General features: G+C 49.8%; 1 protein-coding gene across 5 annotated transcripts; it reads right to left on the bottom strand.

Annotated features, from left to right (window-relative positions):
• Positions 1-3,835: 3,835 nt before the first annotated feature.
• C22H11orf52 (chromosome 22 C11orf52 homolog) lies at positions 3,836-20,975 on the bottom strand. Of its 5 annotated transcripts, none has more exons than XM_073320865.1 (4): positions 20,643-20,975; positions 10,447-10,510; positions 10,004-10,044; positions 3,836-7,567 (listed from the first exon to the last, which is right to left on the bottom strand). In XM_073320865.1, exons 2-4 carry the CDS (start codon positions 10,457-10,459, stop codon positions 7,316-7,318), a joined length of 306 nt encoding a protein of 101 aa, XP_073176966.1. In that variant the 5' UTR covers positions 10,460-10,510; positions 20,643-20,975; the 3' UTR covers positions 3,836-7,315. The 5 variants fall into 5 exon arrangements, with proteins under 5 accessions (XP_073176966.1, XP_073176964.1, XP_073176963.1 ...); XM_073320863.1 differs by lacking the exon at positions 10,447-10,510 and adding an exon at positions 8,385-8,431 and having other exon boundaries at positions 3,836-7,564; positions 20,643-20,974; XM_073320862.2 differs by lacking the exon at positions 10,447-10,510 and adding an exon at positions 8,385-8,431 and having other exon boundaries at positions 20,643-20,971.
• Between the last annotated feature and the right edge of the window lie 1,091 nt (positions 20,976-22,066).

Raw genomic sequence — 22,066 nt, 5'->3', positions numbered from 1 at the left:
GTCCAACCCCCTGCTCGAAGCAGGACCAATTCCCAGTTAAATCATCCCAGCCAGGGCTTTGTCAAGCCTGACCTTAAAAACCTCTAAGGAAGGAGATTCTACCACCTCCCTAGGTAATGCATTCCAGTGTTTCACCACCCTCTTAGTGAAAAAGTTTTTCCTAATATCCAATCTAAACCTCCCCCACTGCAACTTGAGACCATTACTCCTCGTTCTGTCATCTGCTACCATTGAGAACAGTCTAGAGCCATCCTCTTTGGAACCCCCTTTCAGGTAGTTGAAAGCAGCTATCAAATCCCCCTCATTCTTCTCTTCTGCAGGCTAAACAATCCCAGCTCCCTCAGCCCCTCCTCATAAGTCATGTGTTCTAGACCCCTAATCATTTTTGTTGCCCTTCGCTGGACTCTCTCCAGGTATGAGGAGAAGCTGCAAAGGTTCAGGCTTAGCCTGCATAGCAGAAAGGAGGAGAGGTGGGGAACACCCCATCCATAATTAGACCACAATGAAGGTACAGGTGGCCTCACTGGGGAAGTATTATTCAGAGCTATGGAGGAGAATGTCCCTGAGGGTTGCAGATATTGTTGTCCCTGGGGTATCATCTCCCCAGTGATCTGGGGCACAGGGAAATGTCCTTGGACACATGGTGAGGGGATGGGGATGACACTGGGTGTGTGGTGGGGGATAAGTATCACTGGGTGTGAAAGGTAGAGGGGTGTCACTGAGTGTGTCATATGGATGTGTGGTGGAGGATGGGATGGTGTCACTGGCAGTATGCATGCTGGAAGGTGTTCCTGGATATAGGGTCAGCTGTCACTGGGTGTGCGTGTGGAGTGTGTGGTAAGGAGTGACACTGGGTGAGTGATGGGACACTAGGCGTATCCCACTGTAGGTGGTGGTATGGGGATGTCACTGGGTGTGCAAGGGGGCGTGTGTGTTTGTGTATGTAGTAGAGTGGTGTACCAATTTGTAGTGGGAGGAGAGGGGTGTTCCTGGTTGTGTGATAGGGGTGTCACTGTCTATTGGGAGAATGGGAGTGTAACTATGTAGGGTCACTGGGGAGTTGGGGTGTCACTGGGTGTATCAGGAGGAATGGGGATGGGAGATCACTGGGTGTATGGCAGGAAATGGAAGTGTCACTGCGTGTGTATGGGGAAGATGGAGATGGGAGGACACTAGGTGTACAGTGGGTAGTTGGGGTGTCACTGGGTGTGTATTGGACAGTGCAAAAGAGTTGGGATGGTCACTATATACTTAGTGTGTGGTGCAGAGGTCACTGGGTGCGTAGCAGGAGGGGCAGGGGATGGGGAGATCACTGGGAGTATGGTGGAGGGCTGGGGAGGTTACTTGGGTGTATGGGGGATTGGGGTGTCATTGGTTATGTCCGGTACAAGGTTGGGAGTCACCGGGGGTGAGCTGGAGAGTGGGGGCTGTGGGGTCAAAGGGTCTAGTGGGATCACTGGTGGTAAACTGGGGGTATAGTGGGTGGGGGCTGGAGTGAGTGGGGATGAGATCGCAGGAAGTCTCTGGAGGGTCCCTGGGGGTATAGTGGGTGGGGGGCTAGGGTGAGTGGGGATGAGCTCACAGGAAGTTGCTGGGGGGTCACTGGGGGTACAGGGGGGTGGGCTCACAGGAAGTCGCTGGGGGGTCACTGGGAGTGTATGTGGTGGCTGGGGGCTATTGGGGGGTCACTGGGGTACGGGGGGGTGGGCTCACAGGAAGTCGCTGGGGGTCCCTGGGGGTGTATGTGGGGGCTGAGGGCTATTGGGGGTCACTGGGGGTACAGTGGGTGGGGTGAGGGGGGTGGGCTCACAGGAAGTTGCTGGGAGGTCACTGGTGGTGTATGTGGGGGCTGGGGGCTATTGGGGGGGTCACTGGGGGTACAGTGGGTGGGGGGTGGGCTCACAGGAAGTCGCTGGGGGGGTCACTGGTGGTGTATGTGGGGGCTGGGGGCTATTGGGGGGGTCACTGGGGGTACAGTGGGTGGGGTGAGTGGGGATGAGCTCACAGGAAGTCGCTGGGGAGGGTCACTGGGGGTGTATGTGGGGGCTGGGGGCTATTGGGGGTCACTGGGGGTACAGTGGGTGGGGGGTGGGCTCACAGGAAGTCGCTGGGGGGGTCACTGGGGGTGTATGTGGGGGCTGGGGGCTATTGGGGGTCACTGGGGGTACAGTGGGTGGGGGGTGGGCTCACAGGAAGTCGCTGGGGGGGTCACTGGGGGTGTATGTGGGGGCTGGGGGCTATTGGGGGTCACTGGGGGTACGGGGGGTGGGGGGTGGGCTCACAGGAAGTCGCTGGGGGGGTCACTGGGGGTGTATGTGGGGGCTGGGGGCTATTGGGGGTCACTGGGGGTACAGTGGGTGGGGGGTGGGCTCACAGGAAGTCGCTGGGGGGGTCACTGGGGGTGTATGTGGGGGCTGGGGGCTATTGGGGGTCACTGGGGGTACAGTGGGTGGGGGGTGGGCTCACAGGAAGTCGCTGGGGGGGTCACTGGGGGTGTATGTGGGGGCTGGGGGCTATTGGGGGTCACTGGGGGTACGGGGGGTGGGGGGTGGGCTCACAGGAAGTCGCTGGGGGGGTCACTGGGGGTGTATGTGGGGGCTGGGGGCTATTGGGGGTCACTGGGGGTACAGTGGGTGGGGGGTGGGCTCACAGGAAGTCGCTGGGGGGGTCACTGGGGGTGTATGTGGGGGCTGGGGGCTATTGGGGGTCACTGGGGGTACGGGGGGTGGGGGGTGGGCTCACAGGAAGTCGCTGGGGGGGTCACTGGGGGTGTATGTGGGGGCTGGGGGCTATTGGGGGTCACTGGGGGTACGGGGGGTGGGGGGTGGGCTCACAGGAAGTCGCTGGGGGGGTCACTGGGGGTGTATGTGGGGGCTGGGGGCTATTGGGGGTCACTGGGGGTACAGTGGGTGGGGGGTGGGCTCACAGGAAGTCGCTGGGGGGGTCACTGGGGGTGTATGTGGGGGCTGGGGGCTATTGGGGGTCACTGGGGGTACGGGGGGTGGGGGGTGGGCTCACAGGAAGTCGCTGGGGGGGTCACTGGGGGTGTATGTGGGGGCTGGGGGCTATTGGGGGTCACTGGGGGTACAGTGGGTGGGGGGTGGGCTCACAGGAAGTCGCTGGGGGGGTCACTGGGGGTGTATGTGGGGGCTGGGGGCTATTGGGGGTCACTGGGGGTACGGGGGGTGGGCTCACAGGAAGTCGCTGGGGGGGTCACTGGGGGGTCGCGGGGGGGTAACTGGGGTGCGGGGTCACTGGGGTCTCTGCCCTTTGGGGCCGCCGCAGCCGGTCGCCGGCCGGGCCCCGCGGGCTCCTGTTTCGCCCCCCGCCCCCGGCCGAGCCCGGCCCGTACCTGCAGCCCGGGCCCGGCCCAGGCCCCGCAGCTCCCGGCGCCGGCAGCGCGTCCCCGCTGCCATGGAGACCGGGGGGCGGTGCCGGGAGGCCGCCGCCGGGGCCGCCCCGCCCCCGAGCCCTCGCCGGCTCCCCCCGCCCGGGCTGAGAGCCGGGCGCGACCTCCCCCTGGCGGTGCTGAGCGGGAGCGCAGGGCAGGGCCCCCAGCTCTGGCGGGCGGGATCCCTTGGGGGGCAGGGTCCTGGGGTGGGAGAGGATGGAGGGCAGGGGGGATCCAGGTTCCCCCGAAGGAGAGGCTGGGGGGACTGAATACCGGGGGGCCACTGCTCTGGGCACCTGCCGCAGCCCCGCTGGGGTGGTTATCTGGGGAGGATACAGGTGGTGGTGCTGGGGTATCAGGGTGACGGGTGCCAAAATGATAGTAGATAGGGCAGAAATGTCTCATCCCAAATGGCAAGGATCCAGCAACAACACAACTTCCAGCTTAGCTATAAAAATATTTATTTTCCAATTGTAAAATCAGCAGTCCCTGCTTCTGATACCCAGGAGTCTTGCCTCAGAGCCAGACAGCAAGGCAGAGGGGGATTGTACAAATTCTTCCTTAGCCATTTCTGACCCAAACTCAGCAATTAATAACATCACACTTAATTCAGTCAGATATTGGGCAGAAATTCTCTTGCTGTGCTACAGAGATAGTTTGTTTAATGTGCCTAAAGACAACATTTTAGAAATGTTGTTTTAGTGTTTTAGTAAATCATGTTATTGTATGTTTATTATATAGACCAGCATTTCTAAATAAGAGTGATTCAGCATACAAACAGATTTCACTGTAAATGAGTATTGGCTTCACATTTTCTGAAAGTAAACAAGAATAATTTTCCTTCACACAGTATTTATTTTTATAACAAAGTGTCAGAAATCTCCTTTTCATACCTGATGGCACTGATGAACCTGTATCTGCCAGGTATGCATGTGAGTAGCTTTATATATGTGTCGTGCATAAGTACAGGAACGAGGCGCATATCACCATAATGACCATTTAAAAAGTGCAATTTCATTAGTTAAAAGTACAATTAAGCCTCAAACATTAAAGGAACATTTGATTTCACACTCATTTAACTCAAGCTGAACAAGCCCAGAAAACAGAAGATGTTTGTAAAATCTGTTAACATTCAGTGCAAAAACAAGTTGTTCAGAGAAATCATTTCAAAACATGTACTTTCACATTTTATCTATTCGAGGCCTGTTAAACAGGCAAAATTACTGTATTATTTCTGTTTCTATGCAGCGCATTTGATTATCTCTAAAATACACTGTACCTCTAGAAACAACATGGAGTACCAGCTAAGCATGAAAGCTAGAATTCCCCAGGAAATCTGAGATAAAATACCAGTCCAAGCGTTGAAGAGCTCATTAAAAGACAGTGGTAACAGCAACAGACACTAATAGAGAATACAAAAGAGCCAGAGGTTCAATTAATCCACAGATCAATAGAATCAACTGACATGACCAGAAAACAAGTTCCTTAGGGCCAGACTCTGTTCTTATTTACACCAACTACAATCTGGACCAACTCTATTGACTTGTGGATTTCCCCCAGTGTAACTGAAACCAGAATCTGGCCCTTATTATTTGTCCTATGCTCTATTTGTGAGGTTCGGTTTCCCATTCCCAGCTCTGCATTCCAGGGAAGAGAACTTCAGATCAGAAACAGATTCTTTGCACCACATTTCACGGCAGCTGGTTGCTTCACTCAGAACTAGAGCATAATTTGTTCTCAAATGAGCCCCATTAATTTTTGGCTGGAGATGCAGGTACATGCCCAGTTTCACCACTAAATGACAAACCATCCAGCTGCCAGCATTCTGCATGTCTATCCACTAGCTTTAGGTGGACTTAGCACCAAGGGTGCATGGTGTCAAAAGAGACCACCCATTTCTGCCATTAGCAGACGGGCAGATGGGCAGTGCCCTGTGCCTTGTGTTACTCTACCAAGGAGGTTATGGCTGTAAAGGAAGGCTCCCCAGTAAGTGACAATCTATATTTAATAAGGTTTATATAAAACCTATATAATAAACTTATTTCATCCTGCACTGGCTGAGGGGGGTTGGATTAGATAATGGTGAACTATTGGCTTTTTCTAGTTCTAATATTGGTGATTCTATGAAAAGCTGCCGTTGCTTGCGACTCCCACAGTCTAGCATGCACAAGATCTGGGTTTCAGACCCCAGTTCTACCCTTGAATACTGGGCCAGCAGGGGCAAAGCACTCAGCCACTCCCTTGTAACGAGGGAGTGCCCAGTGCCACACAGTCACGCTGTCCAAAGCCCATCCATTCCTCCTTGGTCAGAAGGATGGGTTATCATGCAGGGCCTGGAGAGTGAGGGGATCTGGGGGAGAAAAGGGAGAATCCTTGGAGCTTTAGGAGGGACTCAGAAGAACTAGCCCTCACAGTAATATAGGGCTTTCTCCTGCAAACCTGACTATAGCAATAGCACCCCCACTGAAGTCAGTGGGACTTCATAGGTGAGCAAAAGCCATTTTGGCGAAAAGATTGCAAGACTGGTCCCAAAAATATCTCCATGGTAACACACAGATATTAGTACCTCTTTTCTTTGTTGAGTGAACAGTAACTCATACTGATCACACTCAGGTCTTTAGTTAATAAAGACAAGTTGTTGTCGGCAAAATGCAATTTGATTATAAAATTTATGAAACTCCCCATTTTCAAACACTGGTATTTGACCAGCATGTCCCAAATCCTGCATTGAGCCACTCAGATGAGCACGTAGGTGCCCCAAAGTTTCATTTAACAGTGTAAAGTGCTGGTTTAAGTTTGGAAACCAGTTTAGGTGACAATGTTGGAAATTCAGCCCATAGTTTAACCCCTGCCATGGAGGGATACAGGAACCCACTGGATTGTTGCTAAACCACATTATTAATAATCAATATTATTAATCTATAAACAAAATCTCAAATGTGTATTGGTGAGGGGGTGTATAGCATGAGCCCTGTACTACGGGAGATTATGACGCCGTGTGCTACCATGACACAGGAAGGAAGAAGAAGAAAGGGTCCTAAACCCTATCTGAGGTTGGCTATGATTCATCCCCAATCCCATTACATGCAAACTGCCAGCATGTCTGAGGACTTGGTGACCTGCCCTTAAGTGTTAGCAGAGGATTTTAAATTATTGTTCAAAAGTTAATTTGTAAATTTTAGTTGCTTTCATTTCAGATCATGGCTAAGAGCTTCTCATTCTCTTTCAAGGATCCACATCTATAACTGTCCTACTGCTGAAAGGGCCGCTTTATAGCCATGTCTAGACCCTGCATTCTGGCTTTTAGCATTGCAGAGCACTGTGCATGGTGGGAACAAACTGCTTCATTGGGGAAATGGTACGGGGTTAGTGTCTGAAGCATGCCAAGTGTAAGGGCTAGTGTTTGAGGCATGCATAGAGTGACATGGTTCAGGCAATTTCCTCACAGTATCACCCACCTGTCATTTTCTGTAACAGCTGCAGGGTTTTCTTAATGTTGAAACAAAATCCAGTGACAAACATTTCACTTGTTCTAACTTATCTAATCCTTTGTTCTGGGTTTCCAGATCTGCCTCTATAATGGTGCTGGGCTAATCCTCCTTCCATGACATGAACCACCTCCCCATGGCACTGGGCTACGGTTTCATTAGACAGGGAGCAGCTTTACCATCTAGGAGACATCCTGCCATCCTCAGAAACATCCCTGATGTTTCTAAAGGGGTAAATTGGATTTTCTCAGCAAAACCCAGTGAAAAGTTTTATTCAGTTACGACAAATATTAGAGTCCTTCAAAACCAAATGCAACTGGAGGATCCAGCTTCTCTGCACATTCTCAGGTAGAGACCCATATGTCCATGGTGCAGGCTTGAATCTACAGCATCTCGGTCTGTGAAACACTTTTGCTGGAGGACGCTGCTGCACCTCTTACACCAGGGTTCCATTCCTGCTGTCATATTTCAGTCTGGGATGGGGGAAGTTAAGGGTGGCATACTCTGTCGCATTCTGAATTTGCAGGTTCTTTACCTCTTCGGCTGAGCGCTCCCGGGCCCTGGTGAACACCTGGATATCTGCATAGTGCACGCTGTCATCACGCTTCATATTCCTGGGCTTGTTCACAGTAGCATAGACTGGAAACTCCACAACTTCATCGTACATGTGAGCGGCCTCTAGGTCCTTCTGGAAAAAGATTACTAGAGAATCAGCTCCCCATTCTTTCCCCCCATCCCACACTATGGGCTCACAGGAAGGCTGGACACCACTGCCTTATCGCACCTAGAAGAAAAGGAGTACTTGTGGCACCTTAGAGACTAACCAATTTATTTGAGCATAAGCTTTCGTGAGTTACAGCTCACTTCATCGGATGCATCATCTGATGAATGCTTCATGCATCCGATGAAGTGAGCTGTAGCTCACGAAAGCTTATGCTCAAATAAATTGGTTAGTCTCTAAGGTGCCACAAGTACTCCTTTTCTTTTTGTGAATACAGACTAACACGGCTGCTACTCTGAAACTTATCGCACCTCGCGTCAGCCAAAAGGCGATGCCAGCTCCCCATAGACCGGAACATGCTGTCTCCAAACTATTCTCAGTCCCTGCCAGCCTGGCCATGAGCACTACCCTCGGGGTTGAGCATGCTGCTCCCAAAGCTCTCCCAGCCCCACTAGCCCAGGAAGTAAGGGTGTGTCTAGACAGCAATCAGGAAGCACAACTGCAGCAGGTGCAGGCAGACCCATGCTGGCTTCGATTGAGCTAGCTTGTTAAAAAGAAGTGCAGACGCCCAAGTACAGTCTTTCCCGGGATCCTAGGTATGTATTTGAGCGGCTAGCTTGTGCCACTGACGCTACGTGGCTATTGTTATTAAACTAGCTCAATCAAAACTAGCTTGTGTGAGTCTACGCTTGCTGTCCCAGTTCCAATGCAGATGTACCCTAAGAGGCTGAATACTGTATTTTCAACTTGTCTGTTCAGGAAAATGTCTTTAGGGGCCATTTACCTTCCTGTCATCCTGGTGCTGTTGGCTCATCTGTTTTGCCCTAGTGCCTGCAAAAGAAACACCGGAAAATCAGGGTGATTTAACTGCTGGATCTTGCTCCCTCTTATGCATATCATAGCAATGGTGTCAGCACACAGGCTCTCCCCACGGGGCCTTTTCAAATTTCCAGCCCCGTTGAAGTCCCCACTGAATCATGTCTTTGGAGCATGCCTCACACAAGAAAGCCCAGGTCTGTTCTTTTTGGAAAATGAGCTTTCCAGAGAGGACAACATGCTGTGGACCACGCAGGACCTAGTAGGAGGTACATACCACAGACAGCGTCAGGCCCTCTGAGCATCTCAGATCCACTGTTTGTCTGTACCCATTTTGTCCTTCACTGTTCGGCAAACGTGTTTTGCAGGGGTTGGTTCTAGGTCTGTTGGTTTGTTTATTTCTCTGTGCTCCTAGCTGATGTTCGCAGCTCTAGAGGAGTGCTAAGCTGCAGGTGCCTGCACAGCCAGCTGAGGGCGCTCACACACCCTTTAGTTTGCAGCAAGACAGCCATTTAAGTCCTTTTTGGCATGAGATTTAGCCATTGAAAACATATTTAGAATTTTCAGAAGCTCCCTCACAAAATTCTACAACATTCCTAAGGCACTTCAGACGAAAGACTAGGAGGAACACACAAATCCTTTATGACCAGCTTCACACAGCCCTAACACTGTGCTGTCATGGTCCAGTTGGAATTGTTTCGTGGGTAATTTAGCACAAATGTGGCTATTTACCAAAAGGCACAATAACAAATTCCCAAACCCAAAAGCTGTGTCTCTCTTTGAATCATATTTATAACACACACACCCCTTTGGTATGGTATCTACACTAGCATGGACACACCCTCTCCCTTGAGAACTTTGTTCAGGTGTGCATCCTGTTAGAAAGTACATTAACTCTGTCTACGAGAAACAGTGATAATAAGGAATAACAGTGCATTGGGGACTGAATTCTGCACCCATTGAAGTCAATGGTAAAGCTCCCATTGATGTCAATGGGGCAGGATCATGCCCTGCCTGGCTTTCAAAGGTTTCTTAGCTGCACTGGGCATTATGTTTTATTCTTGGTGTTTGTCAGACTTTCCTTGTGTTTGCCATGTTGCCAGTTTAGGCACCACAACAGGTCGCAACTCCAGAGGCCCGCTGAAGTAAAAAAAAAAACAGGAGAAAATGTATCTTTCAGGGGCTATGGGAACTCTGCTGCCCCAAGGCCAGAGTTTGGCACTTCTGTCTGTCCCCTGGTCATTCTCCTTCCTCATATGCCCATTCCCCCCATGTGCCAACCCCATAGCACATACACTTCCCTGCTTTAGGAGGGTGCATCAGGCAAGGAAATTTCCTCTCTGTTTTGGCAACAAATTCTATTCAACTTGTGTTCCACTGATCAGGTGGTTCCTGCAGGTCTCAGTGTTGGCTTGTGTCCAGTCTCAGCACAGCTTCATAGGGAGGGAAACTTGGCATACAGACCATTGGAAGGGATGGGGCCTCTGGAGTTTGGATGAGAATCCAGATTTGTAGCTGTTCTGAGTGGAAGCCACAAACCTGTGGGACTCTGTCACTGTTCTCCACAGATGTTTCACAAACCCTTACCGTGCTTTTCTTTTTTTCTTTTAAAAGGTGAAGGACATCTCCTGAAATCAGAAAGAGAGGCATGTTAACACTGCAAGGCCTGAGTCTCTCCTATTGTCATTGCATGCACATGTACAAACACACACGTCGCCCAGACACTGCGTTTGGGAACAACGTGAAAGAAACTTGAAAGCTCCCTGGAAGTAAGTCAATGGGCATTAGGGAACTTTCAGTGCTCAGCAGCAGGGTCCACATGGCCACTTAGCATGCAGCAGGCTACTCCAGCTTGTTGCACACTAACTAGTTGTGTAGACAAGCCCTAAGAGCCATTGAGCCCAAGCAAGACTCTCCCAGTTGCAATTCCCTAGGAGCTGTCCAGTGGAAAGTGTTACTGAAATTACCCACAAGACTGCAGGGTCTGAGACAGCCCTTTCATTATAGGACTCCTGTTCAGAATTGCTCACCTGAGGCAGCCATGGGAGAAGCCCAGACTGGAGTTCTCGAGTTTTAGTCTTGACCCTTACTTCCCTGTACAGAAGAAGTTATGTTTTTTACAGAAACTTAATGGTACTCAGTGGAATTCACCCTGCAAGACAGAAGGATTTCAAAAAGGGCCAAGTCTGTAAAGCTAAATGAATTCTGCTTCCTAGTGTTCCCTTAGGTTGTTTGAGACCCACCAAATTCCTTCTCTATTGTGATCTAATGAGGATATGACCCCAGCTCTCCTGAGAGTGGTTCTGATGAGGCATCTCTGCCAGTTCTCCTGACTCAGGGAATTATACTTTGGATATCCTGCGATGCCTGCAGTGGTCAATGTGAACACAATGGTCCCTTGGATTCTGTGCACACATCTCCCACTAACTGATGGGCTTGAGGTTCTCCAGGAGGTGCAGGAACTCAATGGGTTGTGCCCCACCATAAAACCTTGGAGAAGCACCTTTCCCTGGATGGGAAATGCCTGCATGAAGTGATGACACGGACTCCCACTGTCCCTGTGTCCTGGGTAAAGAGGGGCTCCTCCAGGGGACGCCAGATGTAGATCTGAGATTTTTGGGTGCACGTGTCAAGGGTAAGTGCTGGTCACTCTTGTGTATCGTCCCTCTGCCACCTGACTCTCTGTCCCCGCACAGAACAGGGAGGCAAGTTTTGAGCCTCACAACTGTCTAATCCACACAGATCCACGGAACTGAACTAAAGCACTGATGGTGACTAACACGTCAAGCCAAACACCTAGCTCCATAGTTTGCCTGTGTGACCAGCCATCTCTGCCTTTGCTGCACTCTCTCCCCATTTCCAAGGGCCAGGAATTGTCTCTTGTTAGGATAGGTATAACACAAACAGATCTATGGGACTATCACCCCTAACGTGCAAAGACGTGCCATCTGTGGGTGGCCCAAATGGAATGGCAGACGAAGTCTCATTTGCAATGACAGCCACTCAGAAAGGAGCTTCTGCAGAGAACTCACTGGGCTGTGCCCCCTTCCTGACCTCCTGAGGTCCCTTCCAACCCTGATATTCTGTGATTCTATGAGATCATAACATCTCTACTTGTGTGGAGAAGCTGGTTCCTGACTGGCCGGAGGAGCAGGAGACCCTGATTAGGTTCTGCTATTTAAAAAATACAACTACATGCTACAGAAAAGAGCCCAAACTCTTAAGTAACACCTTAGTGACACCACAACGGCACAGCAAGACTGCAGCAACACAGCCCAGAGATGGGGTGACACTGGGGCAACACAGCCCAAAGCCATGATGACACCATAGCAACACAGCCCAGAGCTTAGGAGACATCACAATGATATGGCCCAGAGCAGGCCTGATGCCACGGCAACACGGCCCAGAGACGGGGCAATACTGTGGGGATGCCACTGTGACTTGGAGCGACACTGTGCTGTGGTAATACCTTTATGAGCTGTAATGGTACCATGGTAACACTGTTGAGAGCTGCAGCAAGAGAAACAAAGAGAGGAGAATGACAAGGAGTCCCAGTTGCTAAGATACCTGAGTCTAACAACTCCATTTTTGTGGAAGGGTTAGAAATGCCAGGGCCTGCTGGGCACCCTTCCAGACTTAACAGCTCCGCGACCTGCTGTGCGTACACCCTGCTTTCCACAGGAAGCCCTAGCAGCTGGGGAGAGACACAGCAGTCACACCGAGAGAAGCAGGGTCTAGCCAAGGGCCTTGTTCACTGCCCCACAGCAGGACTTCAGAGTATAGACACAGTGGGACCGATTGGCCCCAGGGGGAAATTTGTGCACCTCAAACCTGCGTTCTGCCTTTGTGGGGGGAGAGATCTTTGGTGGAGCCTGGTGCCACATCATCTGTACCCTACAGATACCCTCAAACACGTACCCACCTCCCACTGCTACTTGGACAGTCCAGTATACCCCCAAGAATGAGCGAGAACCGTTTTGATTGAACTGCTATGAGATCAAAGGCTCTGAGTGCTGAGGATACTCTAGGATTGTCACAAAACCTTTTCTCCTGGGGCCAGGGGCTAGTTTGCTGCCCTGATGGCTCCAAACCTGATTGCAGCTCCTCCCTGATTCAAGAAACAGGCGCCTATGGAACATACACTTCTGAAGGATCCCAGGTAATTTCCCCCTTTCTGCAAGTCTTTGGACTAAACAGAACCAGAGCAAACAAAGCTGTGCGCTCCACAGACGCTGAGACAAATCCTGCCCTCACTCCCCCACACCAGAGAGAAAGACATCCCAGTAGTGCAATGAACAAGGGCCAAATTCATCCCTAGTGGAACATGACTGACTTTAGCAGAGTTTCACTGGGTCTGAATATGGCCCCAGGAGCACACTCTGTCTCTCTGTGCAGATATGTGTCACAGTCTGAGCCAGATGCATGAAGCAAATGTTATCATTCCATAAAGCTAGAAGGACCAGAGGAAAGCAGGTGCCAATCCTTATATGGCTAGTAACATGCTAGCACGTACATCCAGCCCTGGACTATGTCCAGCGTGCTAGACCTTGGAGGCTCCCAGAGCTGGGCTGTGTCTCTGCTGCAACACAGGGGCTGGGGCTGGAAACATGGAGTTAACACTTTTAAGGGAAAGGGAGAGAATCACTGGAGAGTATCCAAGGAGCAGATGGCTTTGTGTGCCCCACAGTGTTTGCATTACCCACTGCAGCCATGCCCAGGGGCAGTGCAGTACCTGAAGGAGCTCTGTGCTTTCCAGCTTTAAAGATCCGGGGATGGAAGGACATTAATGGCCTTTGGTTCTGTAACAACCATATGAAGGAAGGAAGGGGGTTACGCACTAAGAGGTTTTAATAATGGGCAGTAGTGATTAACCATCTTTCTGCTGGGGTACAGGGAGGCAAAATCAGTGAAGGCAGACGAAAGGCAGTTCCCACTGAAATCAGTGGGGTTGCACTCAGTGACACTGGGGCTGAGTTTGACCCATCGTCTGCAAACAGCTCAGGCGCCGTGTGGGCTGAAAGGCACTATGGAAACAAGATGGGTTATTATTATTAATACCTAGCCCTGCTGCTGTCACTGTTGCACTCCAGTTCATCCCCCTCCTCCGGCCAGGCCCCGGGTATGTGACCAGCACAGCAGTGGCTGAACCTTGTGGCAAGAGCTGTGCTGAGCTCACTGAAGATGCTGTTAGCACAAACAAGAAGATGCCGAGCTCCCTCCAAGACAAGGCTGGAGTTTAACCTGTGGAAAAGGGCTGCTGCTCTGAGCAACACTGTTGGGTTTTGAAATGTTTCCTTCACTGCCCTGTCAGCTCCCCATGCCCTCCCAAAAGGGGAGCAGCTCCAGTTCACTGACTCTTATGAGTTGCCCTGCCCAGCTCCTGGGCTCTGGAGTCGGTTGATCCTTTGCAGCGTGCAGGAAGGTCATGCAGTGGAATTAAAATAGCTCAACTTTAAATATAATCAGCAGAGTCCCTGGCCAGTTCCCTGAGATGCAGGGCTCAGGATCAACTTTCCAAGCTGCTTTCACCTGTTCTGCTCGCCTTCCTTTGTGGATGGAGTTTACCAGCCAGTCTGCAGCCTGGTGTTATTCTGAGGATGTCTGCAGGCTAATCCCAGGGACACCATCTCCCCACCTCAGATCTGCTGTAATTAGAATGGACAAGGCAAGGGAGGCAAGAACAGGGCACAGCTCTCCACATCTCTATTCAAAATGAGACCATAAATGTTCAGCCCAAATCATACTCCGTCACATGCCCATCTGGGCCTGCACCCCCTGCATGCACACACACCTACATCCCCCACCCCAAGGATACACACCTGCTCCTACACCCCACCCCGTCAACAACCAGGATCCTACACCCCATCACACAGGCACAGACCTGCTTCAGTACCTCACACAGACTTCTGCGCTGTACCCCGTCTCACTCACACACAAATCTGCTTCTACAGCCCCCCCATCCTAAAACCCATCACACATCTCCACCTACTGCCCATCACACACCCCACCGATCAACTCTCTCTCTGTTGTGTGATGCCCCCACTGCCCCATCACAGGCTCAAACACCTTATGACTCCAATATTCCCTTTTTTCCCTATTCATTGCATTTAACAGATCTTGAGAAAATAGCAACGTTCAAGAGGATCTGCACATCCTTGTTTGCAGAGAATAATATGATGCTGAATGTTTCCTTCCTTCAATGAGAAATTAAGGAGTATGTGGCCTAGGGCAGTGCTTCAACCAGGGGTACATGTACCCCGTGGGGTACGCAGAGGTCTTCCAGGGGGTATATCAACTCCTCTAGATAATTGCCTATTTGACAACAGGCTACAGAAAAAGCACTGGCGAAGTCAGTACGAACTAAAATTCCATACAGACAATGACTTGTTTATTCTACTTTATATATGATACACTGAAATGTAAGTATAATATTTATATTCCAATTGATTTATTTTATAATAATATGGTAAAAAGAAAGTCAGCAATTTGTCAGTAATAGTGTGCTGTGACACTTTTGTTTTTTTATGTCTGATTTTGTAAGCAAGTTAGTTTTTAAGTGAAACATGGGGATATGCAAGACAAATCAAACTCCTGAAAGGGGTATAGCAGACTGAAAAGATTGAGAGTCACTGGCCTAGGCGGGGACACAGTCCCAGTGGAAACACTCCCCAGATGTGTCCAGATGTTAGGTAAAACTTTTTTTTTCAATTAATATTTTTGCCCTAATGGTTCTTTTTAAAAATGATTTCTTAGACTCCAGAAACCATTTGAATTTCTTGCCACCTATTCTCCATTCCCAAGGTTGTCTGTGTTAATAATAACGATTTAGGATAGGATTTTCAAATGCGTTGGGTGCCTAACTCCCTTAGGTCCCTTTGAAAACCTCAGCCTTTATTTAAAAAGCCCTGCTCTCTGCTGAGGCACCTAGGGTGCTGCCCAGGCACATAATATATAGGAATAACAGCAATTTACACACTCTGAAATAGCAAAACTAAAATAAGATACTTAAATGTCAAAGAAAGTGATACTGATGGTTAGCAGGGCAAAAACGGTGTGTGGAGGCTTTTTTACAGCCAGATAACTTGCAATAAAAACACACTTCTTCTTGGATGACAGGCAGGATTGTCCACAATAATTAGAGCACTAACCTAGGCCTTGGGAGAGCCTGTGTTCAATTCCCTGCTCTGCTACAGACTTCCTGGGTGAGCCTTGCCAAAGTCACTTTTCCTATCTATAAAAATGAAGACAAGTACAATAATATTTCCCTGCTTCCAGCAGTGCAGTGAGGATAACTACATTAAAGATTGTGCAGAGCTTTGAGAGCCACTGATGAAAAGTGCTATAGAAAAGCTAGGTAATATTATTTGGCAGTTAAGTCAAAGCCACATCTGACCCACTGCTGCAGAGATTATATGGAGCCCATTCTTTTCCTGCTCTCTTTCCTCTGCAGACCCGCGAGTCAAGCCCCTGTTACCTAGCTTACCGCTGCAGTTAGCAGCCACTTCAAACCAGCCATGCAGGGTGTGACCGGTCGGAATGTGGAACTGGAGGTCTCCCCTTTGCTGTGTCTTTCCCCCCATTCTTTGTAAAAAGAAAAGGAGTACTTGTGGCACCTTAGAGACGAACCAATTTATTTGAGCATAAGCTTTCGTGAGCTACAGCTCACTTCATCGCATCCGATGAAGTGAGCTGTAGCTCACGAAAGCTTATGCTCAAATAAATTGGTTCGTCTCTAAGGTGCCACAAGTACTCCTTTTCTTTTTGCGAATACAGACTAACACGGCTGTTACTCTGAAACCCATTCTTTGTAGACTCTCAGGAGGAAAGCACTTCTCTACTTCTTTCTCCCTGATGCAGCCTTTAAGGTAGATGTTTGCTCTTAATTCACAGGTCACGCACGCATGGTAGCAGAGGGCAAAAGACAGATCACGGCTTCCAGGAGTCTTTAAGCCAGAGCACTCTCCACCACACAAGGACCTTACCAATGAGAGGGTGGCATCAGCTTAGGACAGACCAAAAGGCACCAACATAAAACTGAAGCAGGAAGGAAACTTGGGACCCTTTGTTCCCTGGATCATTCCTAGCTTGCTGTCATTCTCAGGAAACTTAAATGACTTTTCACAAAGCTCTGGCTAGTGATCTCTCACCACGTGTGTACCATGCTTATGACAATGGAGCCAAATTGTCCACAATGCTTGGACAATGGATCTCAGGTGGCAGCTCTAGGTGCTACCTCCTCAGGCCCTACGCTACCAGCACTCCCAGCTATCTTCGAGACACCACTGACTTCCTGAGGAAACTACAATCCATCGGTCATCTTCCTGAAAACACCATCCTGGCCACTATGGATGTAGAAGCCCTCTACACCAACATTCCACACAAAGATGGACTACAAGCCGTCAAGAACAGTATCCCCGATAATGTCACAGCAAACCTGGTGGCTGAACTTTGTGACTTTGTCCTTACCCATAACTATTTCACATTTGGGGACAATGTATACCTTCAAATCGGCGGCACTGCTATGGGTACCCGCATGGCCCCACAGTATGCCAACATTTTTATGGCTGACTTAGAACAACGCTTCCTCAGCTCTCGTCCCCTAATGCCCCTACTCTACTTGCGCTCTGTTGATGACATCTTCATCATCTGGACCCATGGCAAAGAAGCTCTTGAGGAATTCCACCATGATTTCAACAATTTCCATCCCACCATCAACCTCAGCCTGGACCAGTCCACACAAGAGATCCACTTCCTGGACACTACAGTGCTAATAAGCGATGGTCACATAAACACCACCCTATACCGGAAACCTACTGACCACTATTCCTACCTACATGCCTCCAGCTTTCACCCAGACCACACCACACGATCCATTGTCTACAGCCAAGCTCTGCGATACAACCGCATTTGCTCCAACCCCTCAGACAGAGACAAACACCTACAAGATCTCTATCAAGCATTCTTACAACTACAATACCCACCTGCTGAAGTGAAGAAACAGATTGACAGAGCCAGAAGAGTACCCAGAAGTCACCTACTACAGGACAGGCCCAACAAAGAAAATAACAGAGCGCCACTAGCCGTCACCTTCAGCCCCCAACTAAAATCTCTCCAACGCATTATCAAGGATCTACAACCTATCCTGAAGGACGACCCATTACTCTCACAAATCTTGGGAGACAGGCCAGTCCTTGCCTACAGATAGCCCCCCAACCTGAAGCAAATACTTACCAGCAACCACACACCACACAACAGAACCACTAACCCAGGAACCTATCCTTGCAACAAAGCCCGTTGCCAACTGTGCCCACATATCTATTCAGGGGACACCATCATAGGGCCTAATCACATCAGCCACACTATCAGAGGCTCGTTCACCTGCACATCTACCAATGTGATATATGCCATCATGTGCCAGCAATGCCCCTCTGCCATGTACATTGGTCAAACTGGACAGTCTCTACGTAAAAGAATAAATGGACACAAATCAGATGTCAAGAATTATAACATTCATAAACCAGCTGGAAAACACTTCAGTCTCTCTGGTCACTCGATTTCTGATCTAAAAGTGATTATCCTTCAACAAAAAAACTTCGAAAACAGACTCCAAGGAGAGACTGCTGAATTGGAATTAATTTGCAAATTGGATACAGAAATTACAATGATAACGATCTTCTTTATCCTCAGGAGTCCCTAGCCTCCCTGCAGACTCCCAGTTCACCTGGGAGGGACTACAGCAGAGCATGACCCTTCATTCTTCAGGCAATTCACGAACATTAACAGATAGCAAAGGATGGTGGAGAAACCCTCAGGGCAGGAGATGGAGAGATTGTAATGGAGATGCGGGGTTGTAATGAGCCCTTGGCAAGGGGAGAAGCCAACACCCACCATGGGTACCTGAGCAATGTTAAGTAACAGAGTCACACGCCCTGATTCCTAGCCTACCCCTAGCTCCCACTCCACAGGCAGGTACAGATTCTTGCATTCCATCCTGACTCCCAGTCCCCACCATGCTCTAACCAATAACCTACATGCCATTCCCCAAGCCAGGAAATGAACCCAGGAGTCCTGATTCCCAGTTCCAGTCAATAAGCGATGCTGTGTGTCTTTTAAATATTTCATAGATTCATAGATACTAAGGTCAGAAGGGACCATTATGATCATCTAGTCTGACCTCCTGCACAACGCAGGCCACAGAATTTCATCCACCCACTCCTGCGAAAAACCTCTCACCTATGTCTGAGCTATTGAAGTCCTCAAATCGTGGTTTAAAGACTTCAAGGAGCAGAGAATCCTCCAGCAAGTAACCCGTGCCCCATGCTACAGAGGAAGGTGAAAAACCTCCAGGGCCTCTCCCAATCTGCCCTGGAGGAAAATTCCTTCCCGACCCCAAATATAGCAATCAGCTAAACCCTGAGCATATGGGCAAGATTCACCAGCCAGATACTACAGAAAATTCTTTCCTGGGTAACTCAGATCCCACCCCATCTAACATCCCATCACAGGCCATTAGGCCTATTTACCATGAATATTTAATTACCAAAACCATGTTATCCCATCATACCATCTCCTCCATAAACTTATTGAGTTTAATCTTAAAGCCAGATAGATCTTTTGCCCCCACTGCTTCCCTTGGAAGGCTATTCCAAAACTTCACTCCTCTGATGGTTAGAAACCTTCGTCTAATTTCAAGTCTAAACTTCCCGGTGGCCAGTTTATATCCATTTGTTCTTGTGTCCACATTGGTACTGAGCTTAAATAATTCCTCCCCCTCTCCGGTATTTATCCCTCTGATATATTTATAGAGAGCAATCCTATCTCCCCTCAACCTTCTTGTACTTAGGCTAAACAAGCCAAGCTCCTTGAGTCTCCTTTCATAAGACAAGTTTTCCATTCCTCGGATCATCCTAGTAGCCCTTCTCTGTACCTGTTCCAGTTTGAATTCATCCTTCTTAAACATGGGAGACCAGAACTGCACACAGTATTCCAGGTGAGGTCTCCCCGGTGCCTTGTATAACAGTACTAAAACCTCCTTATCCCTACTGGAAATACCTCTCCTGATGCATCCCAAGACCGCATTAGCTTTTTTCACAGCCATCTCACATTGGCAGCTCATAGTCATCCTATGATCAACCAATACTCCAAAGTCCTTCTCCTCCTCCGTTACTTTTCAAATATTTTCACATATGTAATATTACAAAATAAAAACAAAACTATATATTTATATATTATGACACCCGCACCCCCGCACTCCACCCAGCCAGAGGTTTGGCTTCCCATAATTCCCTTTCACCTTGGCCAGATTTTCCCTGTCATGGACTCACACCCAGGCCAGCAAATATTGCCACTTGGCACCAAACAGCGGTTTATCGTATGCCTTTTCAGTAGGCAGGACGGGGCTGGGCCCCACATGAGCCTGGAGGGATCAAGCAGGAACAACATCTGCAAATGTGCCCAGGGCCACTTTCTGGATTTCCTGACTGGAAATAAAACCCTCGCGGCTTGGAGCTTGGAGACAGAGCGGCAGGCAGCAGATAGGGGTAGGAGATGCAGAAAGCTGGACTCAGAGGAGCTGATCCGCAGTACCTTTATGCCGGCCCCGCCAGAGTAAAGGCAACACCAATCTGCCCGGAGCGTCCATCCCGTGCAGAGTGGCCCCTGAGTGCAGGGAGGCTTGGGGAGGTGCAGCACTGCAGCAGGGAGTGTGGCCAGAGCCTGCCTACGCCCTATTCCCGGCCGCCGGAATGACCTGGAGGGGTAGTAGCAGCAGCCAGGCATGAGTTAGGCCTGCCCCTGGCCGCTGTAAACTGTGTCTGGAGAGGAATCAACCTCAGCGCAGGAGAGAGGTGACAGTGACCCAAGCACCTCCCGACCCCCAGCTCCCTGTGCCAGATTCAGGGAGCGCGAGCCTCCCCTCCCCTGTGCCAGCTCGAAAGCGCGCCCCTCTGGCCAGCAGAAGCTGGTGCAGTAAACGACATTACCTCGCCCACCTTGCCTCTCTGTTGGCCTCCTGTGGCATTCGCCCCCCTGCCCACTGCTCGCTCTGCAACTGCTCGCACTCTGCCTGTGGCACAGGCCTGCCCCTGAGCAGGCACTCAGAGCCGGACAGCGCACTCGCTCTTCCACACCGTTGGCAAAGTCAGCCAAACCTTTCGCCCTCAGCCGCCCCAGCCTCGCCTCTTTTCCCCTGTGTGATCCCTCCACCGCCTACAAAGCCTGGACTCACCCGCGTCCCGCACAGCTGCAGGAGTTGCCCATGTCGCTCCTGCCTCCATGAAGCAGAAAATGTTCTTCTGAAGTCACAGGGAGAGCAGAGCTTGTATTTCCTGGTTCCCTGTTCAGCCCCTGGCAGCTCCAAGGGAGTGTCTGGCAGTGTCAGGTTTCTCTCCATCAGTGCAGCGAAACTGTGTGTGTGCCATCTGCTGGAGGGATTTCCAGAGGCGGCTGCTCCTGCCAGCCCCACGCTCAGCTCTCCCTGGCAAATGGGGAGCTAGAATCAGGTCTCCAGTCTGAACCCTTGGGTGGAAATTCTCCTGTTTGAGCCAACAGGACAAATCTCATCTCTGATATTCTGTACTCCCAGTGTGCGCCGAGCCCCAATGATATCAGGGAATCGGCACATCCCAGAAAAGTCCATGCTGAGCAGTTGGGGGGGGGTGGACGGGGACAAAAGATCGGAGACAGGGGATTTTAAATCTCCCTGAATGTGATGAGCAATTCCAGGCTAGCTCTTCCCCAAAAGGAAGGGAGCTGCCAGGGCTTTTCGTGCTCTGATCGTCCTCATCTCAGACAGAATGTCAGAAAAATGGGTAGCATTAAAACAAAGACTGGTGTTACCAAGGGAGTAAGCTAGAGAGGCTTTGTCCAGGGGGATGCTAAACATTAGGGAAGATTGGTCTTGTGGCTAAGGCAGTGGACTGGGTCTCACGGAACCTGGCTTCAATTTTCTGCCTCTATCACAGGCTCCTTGTGTGACTTTGGACAAGACTTTGGACAGATTTTTGAAGGTATCTAGGTGCCTAAAGTGCCTAGTGGAATCTTCAAAAGCCCCTCCTATAGGAATTAAGCATCTCGGCACTTTAGAATCCTGCTACGCACCTCTTTGCTTCATTAACCTCCTAAATACCTTTAAAAATGGGGCCTTTAGCCTCTCTGGCCCAAATCCACAAAGGTATTTAGGCTCCTAACTCCCACTGATTGCTGTGGAAGTTAGGAGTCTAAATACCTTTACAGATCTGGGCCTCAGTTACCCATCTTTCACATGCAGATAAAACTACCTCCTTCACCTGTCTTGTCTACTTAGATTATAAAGCTCTTCCGGGCAGGGGCTGTCTCATGCTATGTATGTGACAGCAGCTAGCACAGCAGGGCCCTGCTCACTAGGTTCTTCTGCACTAGAAATGACAACTAATAATAAATGCTCTTATCTTAACATAACCCTGTTGTGGGAATTATCTGCACTCAAAGGCCCAGCCCTGAGTTTGTGGGTTGTAACTGACAATTGAATATGTTTGAATAATAATTGCATTTAACTATTGTAACATATGCAGCCTTTGCGGGTTCACTCCTAAGGCACTACACAAAGGTGCTCAGATACTACAGTATCAGAGGGGTAGCCGTGTTAGTCTGTATCCACAAAAACAATGAAGA

Source organism: Lepidochelys kempii, chromosome 22 (assembly GCF_965140285.1).
Source record: "Lepidochelys kempii isolate rLepKem1 chromosome 22, rLepKem1.hap1, whole genome shotgun sequence".
NCBI classification, from domain to species: Eukaryota; Metazoa; Chordata; order Testudines; family Cheloniidae; genus Lepidochelys; species Lepidochelys kempii.
Note: the sequence above shows the minus strand (reverse complement) of the source record. Positions and strands in the feature narration are given on the sequence as shown.